Genomic DNA, 12,683 nt, shown 5'->3' with positions numbered 1-12,683 from the left:
AAAGCGCTTCGTGTTGTATTTAAGTTTCTCGGTGCGCTCAAATATACGAAACGCGCTTCACATACCTCGACTTCTGTGTAATCCTTCTGATATTTATTTTCCATTGGAGTGAATTTTAGTATATTGCTATAGTTCATCCATTACAGTAACTACAGATTCGAAGTTCTGTTTTAGTGAAAGGACGTTTGGTTTGCCAACCGTTGTATTATATTTGTGTAGCTAATGTTACTTTGTCAAATGGTAAACTGACAACATCGTTCGTTCTTCGAAGCTCTGTCGGGTAGCTTAGAAAACTCGTAGGCCCTCGTGCTATGCGTCATACTGTGTCGCATAGCACGATATATATATATATATATATATATATATATATATATATATATATATATATATATATATATATATATATATATATATATATATATATATATATATATATATATATATATATATATATATATATATATATATATATATATATATATATATATTTGTAACAACTGCGCTGCGACACTATGGCAGCGGCAAAGGTAAAGCGTTGCTTCCTCAGAACAGGCCACTTCACATCGCGGCTCAGTTTGGCAACGAGTCGGTTGTGAAGCTCCTGCTGGATCGCAAAGACGTCAGGGACTTTGTCTGCAAGAGGAACGCCAACAAGGAAAACTGTCTCGACATTGCCATTGAGGAAGAGCACAGGTCAGGTTTCTCCTCTGCCCTACCCGTATTTCTCCGGTTTGAATTCTTATATTGAATAAAATTAAATTATATGGTTTTATACCAGCCGCCGTGGCTTAGCGGCTATGGTGTTGCACTGCTAAGCATGCACGAGGTCGCGGGGTGAAATCCCGGCCGCGGCGGCCGCATTTCGATGGGGGTGAAATGCGAAAACGCCCGTGTCCCGTGAATTGAGGGCACGTTGAAGATCCGCTGGGGGTCGAAAGTAATCCGGAGTCAACCACTACGGCAGGCCTTATAATGAAATCGCGGTTTTTGCGCGTAAAACACCAGAATTAAATTCAAATCCGTAGTTTTACGTGCGGAAACTACACATACACACACACACACGCGAGTGTGTGTGTATATATATATATATATATATATATATATATATATATATATATATATATATATATATATATATATATATATATATATATATATATATATATATATATATTTATAATTATTATTTTTAATTAAATAATAATTTTAATAAAATTCATAATAAACAATAATGAATTTTTATTCATAATTAACATTTAGTTATTAATAATAAATTGATAATAAGTAATAATTTTAACAGAATTATTATTAATTAATTATTTAAAAGGGGGGCGTGACAGTAGGATTAGAAGAGTATATAGAGCATATAACAAAACATAATAGGCATACATTATTAACATACAGTGTAAAAATGTATACACATCTTATACAAGCATTAAAGCATTATACAAAATAACAGGGTCCGTAATGTACATATTAGAAAAAGACAAACGATACAGTTCCTTCAATAATCAATGAAAAAGTGTAGCCACTCCCGTACTAATACTAAACAATATTAAAAAAATACAAGAATAGTAAGCGAAATGATGAGCTCATAAACAAATAACTCGGAAAAGAAACTGGAATGAACTAGAAAGAAAAAACTGAAAAAAGAAGAAAAAGCATCATGCACTTTATTGAAAGTTAGGCGGTGGAATCCATGAATACTTTGTTTAGCGCAAAACGACAGAGACAAGAAAGACGACAGGACAAGGCGCTACTCTCCCGTACTAATACGGCGGTGGAATACGAACTGATGAGCTGGCGGAATTTATCGGGATTAGGCTCGGAGACGATGAAATCAGGAAGAGCGTTCCACAATCGAATGGCACAAGGAAGCGCCGACCAGTTGAATGCTTGTGTGTTCAGGTAGATGCGTGTGAAGCTGAGGTGATTATATAATCTGCGAGATGTGAAAGGTGCGACTTCTAGTCGTAAAGAAGATTTCCTATCCGCATGAACGTACTTGTGAAATAATGATATGAGTGCAAAATCACGTCGATTACTTAGGCAACTATATATATATATTCGTAACAAAAACGCCGTCGAAAGATTGCCGACAGCGAGACTAAAACTTCATCTGTGTTCCAGCAAGCAGAATGTACATATCGCATAAGTGTACCTTTCATGACCCCAAGAAAATGATCATGACCCATCTGGGGTTGATGAACCACAGTTTGAGAAACACTGCACAATAGGTTGCAAATGGTCAGCCTTACTCACTGAAAATTTTAAAACTGAGTAATGTCTCCAATTCACAGGGATGTCGTCGAAGCGCTGCTGAAGAGCCGGTTCTGGAAGGAACTTCTTCAAAACTCGACGGAGAGCGAACAGTACGGAACTCATCAGACTCCCCTGCGAAGCTTAATTCGCACTATGCCAGGTCGGTATGCCTGACTTCTTGTAACTCCTCGGCTAGAGGTTATTTCATCAAAAATTTGTCCTGTATGTAACATTTCTTCTCATGATTTAAAAGCGCTTACATCTGAAGTGCAGCAGTACCTTAATGACCAGTGCCCTGCAGTTTGGCACGTGAAACTCCAAATAAGGCATGACGTCACGGGTAGCGAGAGTGATAATCCCAGAAGCAGTAGCTGAAACAGTGAATGGAAGTATCGATCAGTTTAGTGTGCAACCTTGTGCGCAGAAATCAAAGGAAGACTACAAATAAAGCATTGTGCCCCCCCCCCCCCCCCCCCCCAGAATTTGACAAAATCAAATCAGAATCAAGTCGGACCATGTAACGATGGTGGCGATCACGATCGGTGGCCTTCGAATTTAATCCGTTTGCTCAAGCGCATCCTTTATTTACACACGCGTCATCGTACATTCCGGAGCAGTGCGAGTGAAGCTCGCATCGGTTCGTGAAGATAATTAAGTGTTCCCGATGTGCGTATGTTCTGAACGAGACCGGCTCATCTCGCTGTCGAGTGGCGACAACGTCAACGAACAAGCGCGTTTTGCGCGATATCGACAACACGATCACAGAGACGTACTAGAGGAAAGCGATCGACCAAAAGTGAAAGAACATGCGCATGCAGTACCAACACAGACATAAGTGAAACATGCTGAGATTCGTTCAACACCAGAAACAGATAAAGTATCTGACAAATCAAAATTATTTTATCTCAATTTCTCTGCGATTTATTATCTCAAGCAGATCAGGCAATCAGATCGGGTTTTGGTAAAATGTACGACCATGTGAACAAAATGCGTGTGCCTCCGCTGTTGTCTCTGCCAGTATGGAGGCGAAGGACTCCCTCAAGCCATCCTTGAATGGCTTTTCCCTTCGCCTCCCATCAAATCTATATGCGATAAACCAATAAAAATCAATCAATCAATCAATCTACACGGAACTGACAGAGGCCTCAATGTTTGCCGTTCACAGCAGACTGCGATAAGCAGTTTTTATTCGACTTGCTTCTCTGCGCAGACTTGGCCACGCTCGTGTTCAACAGCTGCGTCATGGTCGAAGCCGGCTCTGACGAGGACCCTAACAAATCGGTCACGTACCAGTACCAGTTCCTGGACGACGCGTTCTGTGGTTGCGGGGCCGACGACTCAGGTGACGAGAGTGACTCGGACTCAGACTCGCCCGCCCCAGGCGAGTGCTAATTGCTAAGTGGACTTGTGGAGCAGTGGTGTTTGCTGCAATTACAGCTACGAGAATCTCAGTACTCAGAAACACTAGTTATTCCACTACATCAGATGCTCTTTCTCAATAATGTTACCAGTTTGATAGAGAGAGCCAATCGCTCCTCAGAACATAAGCGTGATTGTACTAGAATCATTTGGGCAATCTACCACGCCGCTCATCATTGGACAAGGCTTTGAAGGTGTTATTACGTTCTCTGAGAACAGCTTGCGCATGTGTGATCATCTCTGACATCATGGCATTTGCTTGTGCACTATTGTGTACAGGGAGGCATCACGTTCTCCTTCCCGTCTCCTCATATCCCCCTCCCCCTTTCACGGGAGAGAGGGATGAAGCACAGCGCAGCTTCTTCAGACAGAAATATTCACGTCCTCAAAAGTAAACTTGGACATGCCACCAGAAAGCGGAGAGAATGGGACAATAATAACGAAGCATCTAAAATATCAAACGTATCATAGTTATCTACTTATGCAAATTGTTCAGTAATAATTGTGATGCGCATCTAATGTACGTAAGTTAAGACACGGTCTTCTATTATTTAGGTTTGAAAAATGCAAATATGTTAGCACGATAGGTGACATCGCGTCACAGACGATTTTCGGTCATTCTCACTAAGCTGGCAATGTGAAAAATGGGTTCATTGTAGCCTGGCTAAACATGAACATTTTCTTGATCGAATGCTAATTTAAGTAGGTATGTAAGCAAGAACAGCAACGATGTATGAAGGTACCGAAATTGTATTGCTCTGATTCATCCGTCACTTTTGGTAGAGATAAAATAAAACCATTAGTGTCGTGGCAACGCTAAGGTATATCACGCAGTGCGCAAACGCATGTGATAGAAATCTTAGCCAGCCAGCGAGTAAAGAAGAAAAAAGAACACATTGTTCATAAGATACTTTCTTTCATTCACTCTTAACCTCCTTAATATGTGACGAATGTTATTGTAACACGTAACTTGTCTCTCTCGCAGTGAGGAAAGTCTACGACGACAACGGCAACGTGCTTCCTAGTACGCCTCTCTATTCTAAGGATTTCGGTACCCTCAAGCAAAACCACCCACTCATGATCATGGTGCGTAATAAACGCGCTCTTATGAGAACACTCGAAGTGTCAATAAAGTACAACGTTCTTCGAATGAATTCACAGATCTCGTATTGCACCTCATTAAATGCTCAGAGCCTATAAGAGAGGTCATGAGAATCCTTATGGAAAATCCAAAGAGACAACATTGAAATCGTCATTGGCTAATTCCGCCTCGGCTAGAGACCTAATTGGTGCATACGGCCCGAGACAGCCAAGAGGACACGGATGGGAAAAAGACCGCGTCAAATGACTGTAATAACTGGTCAAATCTAAGAGCCACTAAATGACTTAAGGAGTTAGCATTGTCTAATTTTTAGTCAGTTGTGTACTGTTCTTGTCCCGCCATATGCTGATGTTTGGTCTGCTGAACAGAGGCAGCATTGCAGGCACGCACGGTCGAATCACCGTCGGCTTGTTCCACTACGCTGCCGTCATTAACGCAGTTAGACAAGCAACACGAGAGAATTTCCCCATGTCGGATACGCATTGCCGTTACGTCGGAGATAGAAAACCCAGGACTGGCGGTTGCAGTGCTTATATGTGTGCATCCTCGGTTCTTCCGCGCAGGCAAACGAAAGGCGGCGCGCCCTACTGGGCCACGAACTGTGCAAGAGCCTCCTGCTGCACAAGTGGGAGAGCTACGGCCGCTACGTATACTACAGCACCATGTGCATCTACCTGCTCTTCCTTGGATGCCTCACGTCGTTCGCCATGGGCACTCCGGCGCCATGCCCGCTCGACTTCCCGCACTTCAACACCACCTGCTCGTGAGTGGCGTTGGCATCAGGGAATCGCTATACCTTACTTTAGCATACTGTTGAACTTGTAAAAAAGTTGGTAGACTGTGAAGGAGCGAGCTTTTGCGTCATCAGGATGTGCAGTATACATGGGCATACACCTCGAGGCTTATAAACGGCAGCGCTAATTTGGTTGTTTTTCTTTTAAGTGTGCTGATTCTTCAAAGATAGCATTTCACTGGAAGTTCCACAACCGCTACGATCCGGCAACCGCTTGCAACATTTCGAACTTTCGAAAGCGCCATGCCTTATACCTTTTTCAACCCTTCCAACTATGCCTGTTTCTTATGCGTAACTGTTACAAGTTGAAATGAAAACCAGCAGAAGTAAATTGTTTTGACAATAATTACCTCCCTGAACCAGTTTTTCCCTTTCCTCTTTTAGCGAACAAATGGCGTTCTCTTCTTTCTTTTTCTCTTTCTTTCTTTCTGGTTTTATCTGCGCAGGTTTATCTCGCGATACAATACCTGCGCCGTCATCGGTGAGGCATCGGACGAAGGACAGTACATGCAGACGGACTTCGCTAGGAAGGCTAAAATTATTATATTCATGGTGTCTCTCGTATTTCTACTGAAGGAGGTTGGTCTTTTACGTACGGTTGTCCGACAGAGCGAATACAGGAACATTACGGTCGCAGGTCTTCCAAATGTACAACACGCGTTGGAACTACCTCGATCTCGAAAACCTGTCGGAGTGGAGCTGCTACGTCTGTTCCCTGCTCTTCGTTTTCAACTTCACTGACTGTTCGGCAGCAACCGGCGTCCCAGAGGTAACGCTCCCTTACTTTGCAGTTTTAGAGCGCTGTCTGATCCACATTATGCTCTCTGCTCTCACCTTTTCTTTTGCATATGTTTTTGGCGAAATTGACACTACCAAAATACGAGCGGAACAACTTGATGCACTGAAGACGTTGCCGTAAAGCCTTGATGGCACACACAAGCGCTCGCTAAATACCCAAATCAGCCAGTAAACCAATCAGTTGATCCTGTGATGTCCTTAATTAGAATTCTTGTGAGCACTCCCACCCTCGCAGTTTTATTGGGAAACAGTGCCAAATAAGAACTGTGCTTCGCTGTGACAGATCGTTCTATCGCTCTCCAGACGTCAAGCAACGTGAAATCACCCGGTGAGGCCATTAGAGATGGCATAGTCGAAAGGCATCAAATTATGCAATAATATCCCACGCAAATTTACTCAAATGTGTTTTGTTTTCCAACTGTTCGAGGTACATGCATTGCCTACTGTCGCGTTCATTGCCCTCGAAAGGCGAGCACATGCCTCGCGCGAGGGGCTTTTTGAAAGGGATCTTCACATCCTCGAAAAATGCTGATTTTCAAGACAAAAAAACTATTTGGATGAGCTTAAAAGAGTATGAAAAGCCTAAAAAAATGTTTGGCGAGCTTGCCATGCAATATAAGCGGAGATGTGTAGGTGTTTCAGTTCTGTAACTAACGCCAAGTTCGCATATCCTGCAGCCTTGGCAGTGGCACCTGGGCGTCGTGTCTGTGTTCCTCAGCTGGGCCCTGCTGGTGATCTACATCAGGAAGCTTCCCTTTTTGGGAATCTACGTCGTCATGTTCACGAACGTTCTGAGCACCTTCTGCCAGTTCTTCATGGTCTTCTTCCTCTTCATTGTGGCCTTTGCCCTGACTTTCTTCGCACTTCTGCAGAATCAGGTATGAGGTAGCACCAGAATAAGAAAACGGGGACCATTCGAAGCTTCTCCCAGGTACAGTGACCACCATGTTTAAATGCAGCGCGTGACGTAATTAAGTAGTAGCGGCGTACTAGGGAGTGCTGCCCATGGCTCAGAGTGGTCCAATCTGTCGCGGTGACGCTTTTGGGGGGATCCGATTTTCACTATTTTTTTTTTCAGGCTAAACTTTGAAACTGGCCTCGATAGGAAACACTTTTATTTTCTTTTTACTGGTACAAATATTTCCTTTGTATCGGAAGAATAAATAAAAAGCTCATTTGTTAAAAAAATACGCACAGCTGAGCGCTACAATGCTAAACATTTCATTTTAGTTATTTCTCTTTTTAAAGTACCCTCGCGGATCGGCTCAAGACGGGCTTAATTCATAGAGAGGGGAGGTGTCATAAGAAAAAATACTTTCAGAGCAATTTCACAATCTTCCCAACACTCGATTACGTGCTGGATGCAGAAAAGCATAAATAATTTCGGCCATTTCGAAAGTTCACGACAGCTTTCAAGATAGTGCTGACGAATACAATTAATAACGTGCAATTTTGTGCAACATTGTGACAACACCTTACGGCACAAGATGATATCAAGCTCTTCATATCAAGATCAACTACGGGTTGTCCAGAGGGTCCACGATGGCGCCATAAGGCTCGGCCTGACGGTGCCGACGTGGACGCGGCCCGCCTCGGTCAGAAAAGACCGGGCTTCAGGACTCTAATAAAGTTCTGTGAATGAATGAAATGTAACAACGCCTGCACTACCTGCTCAATGCCTAGCGCTAAAGTATATCCATGGTTCGCCCACGTGACAACAAAATAACAGCAACAGTAACATTCAAACACGTGTTCTCGTTTCCCGCTGCAGGCTCCGTTCGACACTCCGTGGAAGGCAATCATGAAGACCACAGTGATGATGATTGGCGAGATCGAGTACGACAGCATATTCACCGAGAACGTGCTGCCGTACGAGACCTCCTCGTACATCCTGATGGCCATGTTCATAGTACTCATGACCATCATCACGTCCAACTTGCTCGTCGGTTTGGCAGTCGACGACATCAAGGAGGTCCTAGAGCAAGCCGAGCTTAAGAGGCTCGGAATGCAGGCAAGTATAGCTGCTCTTGCAGGAGAGAAACAAACACGCACAATCCTCGTCAATTTCCCATCGAAAACAGCAGCACCATTCAGCGCCCCTTCTCTGTCCCATATTTAAACCCTTCGCGGCAAATCGCGTGAAAGTTGACCGATGTTATTCTAAATATAAAAGGGTACTCAAAACCGACGAATAGAAAGCTTGAAGACTGGTTTGAGGAGGAAGGAAAACCAGTTATATATCAACAGGATTGCGCATAACTATGATTCACATCATAGAAAGCCGTTGTCGCTATGTCGTGCAGAACATTCATGAACAAAGTGTTTCTCGTACGTGTTATACATGCATCGACTCACTTGATTATTCGTTCGATAATCATTCTGTGATCACCAAACGTTCAACAAATACGGTCCACACAATGGATAATTAATTAATGGCTTCAGTGGGAATACTGTGTTCGCAAAGTCGAAGCCAGCCAGTGCGCAAGGCTTTTCTGCTTGCTCGAAAATCTGTGCCCAACACTAGTTTTCAGAAATACGTGCTCAAACAAGTACTGAGAAAGAATTAAGTTTACTGAAACGGTAAAAATGGTTACTGGCACGCAAGTGCATTTCAAGACGCATTTCAATGCGCCTTTCTCTGAAAAATACGAAACGGGGTACTTGCCCTCCCACGCCTCATCTATTCCACATTTGATGTTACCCTGGATCCACCCCTGGCGCATTTTTAATCACATCTCTCGACACTTGATGCCGGACACTGATATTCTAGCAAATGGTTATGCTTTGCATACAGATTTTTTTTCAATTGCAACAAGCCCCTGAAGTTACTAAATAGGAAATAGATTTCGAAAACTATTGATCGTACTGGCGAAATCGAACAAATTCTTATGTTTCTCACTCAGTCGAACTTGAGCCAGCAAAAATTGTCGCTTCGCATCCAATTTCCTAATTTTAATACTCAGAGACAGCCGTCGCCGAAACAACGGTGTGTTCCGTGCTGTCGCCGTTTTACACCGCATGCAAGTTTCGCGAGTCTAGGCTCCGATCAATGAATATTCGCACACAGGTGAAGCTCGTATTGACAGTGGAAACAATGCTGCCGACGTGGGTTCGACGCCGGGTCGTCGTGCAGAAGAGAACTGTGAAACCCAACAAGAAGACCAAGCTGGCCATCTTGTTGCGGCGAATGTTCGGCATCAACGTCCAAACGGTTCAGCACAAAGGCCAAGACGAGAAAGTGAGTGAACGCATGGGCATTTCGCTGAAATAAAATGCGCCATTAATTGGAAAGTGTAAGGAGGATGGAAATATATAGAGTAGATAGCTTAAAGGACAACTGCAACGAAATTTCAAACCCCTCAAAAAGCCTAGTTTAAGGTAGTGCAGATAGATACACAGGAGTCTTCGTGCAAGATTAGACGTTTGAAATACGAAGGGAGCATCACGAAATGCACGCAAATATACCTGTTCTTGTTACCTAAACTGAAAAGAAGAAGACGCCGCCATTACCTCTCGCCGGAGGTGACGCATAACTTAGAGCACGCGGCTTCTCGGCATGACCTCCGAGACAAGGCGGCGCGCTGCTGCCTGTGGCGCGCTGAAGAATCTCGGAGGCGACGTGCCGGGACTAACATCATAGCGACAACTACCAGGTGCACACCTCGTCTGCTTAGATGCTGTTCAAAGGCAGCTAACGAAAAAACTATGCAATTGGTCAGTCCTGCGGCTCTGCCTGGATTGCTTTAGTGGTTTTTAGCTACTAAATTTAGCTATACCAAATTTAGCCAAAGTGAAACTTCACTGCAGTTGCCCTTTAAGTGGACGCGCGTCCGGAGCGCTACCCTGTACGAATGGTAAAAGGGGTTAAGAAGCGAAAAAAAATAAGAAGAGGGAGGAAAGCACTAGCAATGTCAACACATGGCACTGCTCATCAAGCCTACAATCGGTCGCTGAGGCCAGTCGATTTCACAAACTGAAGTAACAAGTGGTTGCTTCGTGAGCCTGACACGCATAGGGCTATGTTCTAAAAATCTTTGTTTAGGAAAAAGACCTACGATCTCGCAGGTTTAACACAGTACAGGCTGCGCCTGCTGCGCGGCCAACAGTTGCCTTCCTCCCCTGGGAAAGAGTGTTATGGCACTAAAAAAAAAAAGAGCCTTCGCCTCCGCTTCCCATTCACGAGCTGTTTGTTGAGCTGACCGCCCTAACGACGTAATAAACGTCTTGTTCTTGCTCAACGTCACCTCGTTAATGCCTGGGCCCTCTCTATTAATTAATCTACCCAGTCAAACTCTAAGCCGCTTTGACTGGAGCCCCATGCAACCGTAATCTTTCGCAAAATACACCCCTAACCAGAGGCGACGCAGTAAGTCTGCATCAAAGCGGGAAAGGCGCGATGGCATCTGCAGCTTCAGGGTCAAGTCAGTGGAGACGAAGACGACATTTCGAAACACTCGTGATGTTCCAAGAGGTTTGCGTCTTTTGTGTGGGAGACCAAACGGAGTCTCCTCGCAGCGTCTGCTCTCGACAAGAGAAAGTGCAAGGCGTGCTTTGTAGAGATATTACCCGAACATAGGAAAAGCTTCATGTAAATTTAAGGCACATAAAACAAGAATATTAACTATAGTACTATTTTCTTTCATTCACGGTAGCTGCTCTAGAATGACCTTTCGAATAAACTTCAAAGTGAGGCTGTGTTCCATATGTAGACCATTTGTATTTGTATTTGTACTAGAACTCTGTACCTTGAGTAAATGACAGAATGACTGTATTACGCTTTTGCTATCTTGGACTGCGCCAACTTTCATTACGATGATCTGCAATGCGTTTTCGTTTGGTGCATGTATCTGCTTACTTTTCTCCGTGCTTTTTTTTTTTTGCAAGTGTTTTGTCAGCATTTGTTTGTGCGCGCTTTCTTTGTGACCGTTTCGTGATGATCTGCCTTTGTTTCTGAGCAATACGAATCTCTAAAGAGTTACAACGCTCCGCATGTATATTTATGACCACTCCTGTAGGAACCTTATGTAACGCTCATATTGATAAATAATTATCAGTATTGATAAATCATTATTTTAGTATACAACCAAACCCAAGCCCGTTCCACATCGAGGAAATTTAATACAGGTTATTCACCTATATTTCTGGCCATGTAGAGTACATTCGTACCAAAAACAATGGACGTTAATCATTCAAAATTATTATAATTAACTAAAGAGTAGTTCTTTATAATAACGATATACCGGAAAAAATAATGGAAACACACTCCCGAAATAGTTCTCTAATATCTAAACAGAATCAACGTTGCTCTTTAGTTTTTCTTTATCTGCAGACGTAGTTTTTCTTACGTTGCCTAAGGCGTTGCAGAAACCTGTAAATATATGCTTCTCTTGACAGCGCTGTCCTTCACATTTTACGGGCCATTAACCTAACCTAATCTATCTGCGACTTCTTGCCCAGTACACGGTAGAAAAGGTCTACGAGCACCAGGAGGCCATGGAGCGCATGCTGAAACACCTCGAGGAGCGTATGAACATTCTCACCCAGCAGGGACACCGGCTGGAGAAGGCCCTCAACGCGCTGTCGCATCGTCTCGATGACGATTCGGACAGCAGGTCTCGCTCGGCAAGAACTTCATTGTCTAACGACTTTTGACCACACGGGTCAGCGGTGGTTCATCGCCAACAGAGTATTATGTTCGCGTGTTCGTCCCGACATGCCTACGCTTTGAGCGTATGTGAATAAAGAAGCCGTTTCGCAAATGCTCGCTTCCTCTCGTTCGAGAAGCGTTATGCATACGAGCGAGTGTTCTTCCGATGTATTCTCTCGTTTTTAGCCCCGACTTTGTTATTCAGCCACAGTATGTTTACCCCGCCGTACAAAAATTTTCCTCCTTAATTTGCCCCTCCTTGCTTTATTTATTTTTTTCATTCTTTTTCATAATGACATGTAATTTCGCCTTACACATCACGTACTCTATATAAGTTCTGAATATTCCAAAACAACTTGCTGTTGGGCTAGTCGGTAGCACATCAAATAGGCATATTCGCAACCAAGCGCACATCCACACGCACAGCCACACTAGATACGTCCCCCCCCCCCCACACACACACAGCGCTGTATGTGGGGGATGTATCTTGTGTGCCTGCGTGGTTGCGAATGTGCCAGTTTGCGCTCTTTTAATTATCTAAGTTCTGAATTTGTATTTCCGACTATATTTCGGAATAATCCATCCGATTCTTGACCCGTCCGCTATATAGTAGGAGCCATATAGTTATTGTAAAACAACAACAACGAAGTTCCACAGCTCTA

General features: G+C 43.6%; 1 protein-coding gene across 1 annotated transcript in view; it reads left to right on the top strand.

The window, feature by feature from the left end:
- LOC126521561 (transient receptor potential cation channel subfamily A member 1 homolog) overlaps window positions 1–12,133 on the top strand; it is a 30,111-nt gene extending 17,978 nt beyond the window's left edge. The window contains exons 12-22 of the mRNA XM_055065925.2: window positions 548–693; window positions 2,301–2,422; window positions 3,473–3,643; window positions 4,667–4,767; window positions 5,347–5,546; window positions 6,023–6,155; window positions 6,214–6,345; window positions 7,052–7,252; window positions 8,146–8,385; window positions 9,442–9,612; window positions 11,832–12,133. Of these exons, the coding sequence (XP_054921900.1) occupies window positions 548–693; window positions 2,301–2,422; window positions 3,473–3,643; window positions 4,667–4,767; window positions 5,347–5,546; window positions 6,023–6,155; window positions 6,214–6,345; window positions 7,052–7,252; window positions 8,146–8,385; window positions 9,442–9,612; window positions 11,832–12,026 (1,812 nt within the window). The 3' untranslated portion in view covers window positions 12,027–12,133. The remainder of the gene's footprint in view (window positions 1–547; window positions 694–2,300; window positions 2,423–3,472; window positions 3,644–4,666; window positions 4,768–5,346; window positions 5,547–6,022; window positions 6,156–6,213; window positions 6,346–7,051; window positions 7,253–8,145; window positions 8,386–9,441; window positions 9,613–11,831) is intronic.
- Window positions 12,134–12,683: the final 550 nt, after the last annotated feature.

The sequence above is a fragment of the Dermacentor andersoni genome, chromosome 6, assembly GCF_023375885.2.
Source record: "Dermacentor andersoni chromosome 6, qqDerAnde1_hic_scaffold, whole genome shotgun sequence".
NCBI classification, from domain to species: Eukaryota; Metazoa; Arthropoda; class Arachnida; order Ixodida; family Ixodidae; genus Dermacentor; species Dermacentor andersoni.
Note: the sequence above shows the minus strand (reverse complement) of the source record. Positions and strands in the feature narration are given on the sequence as shown.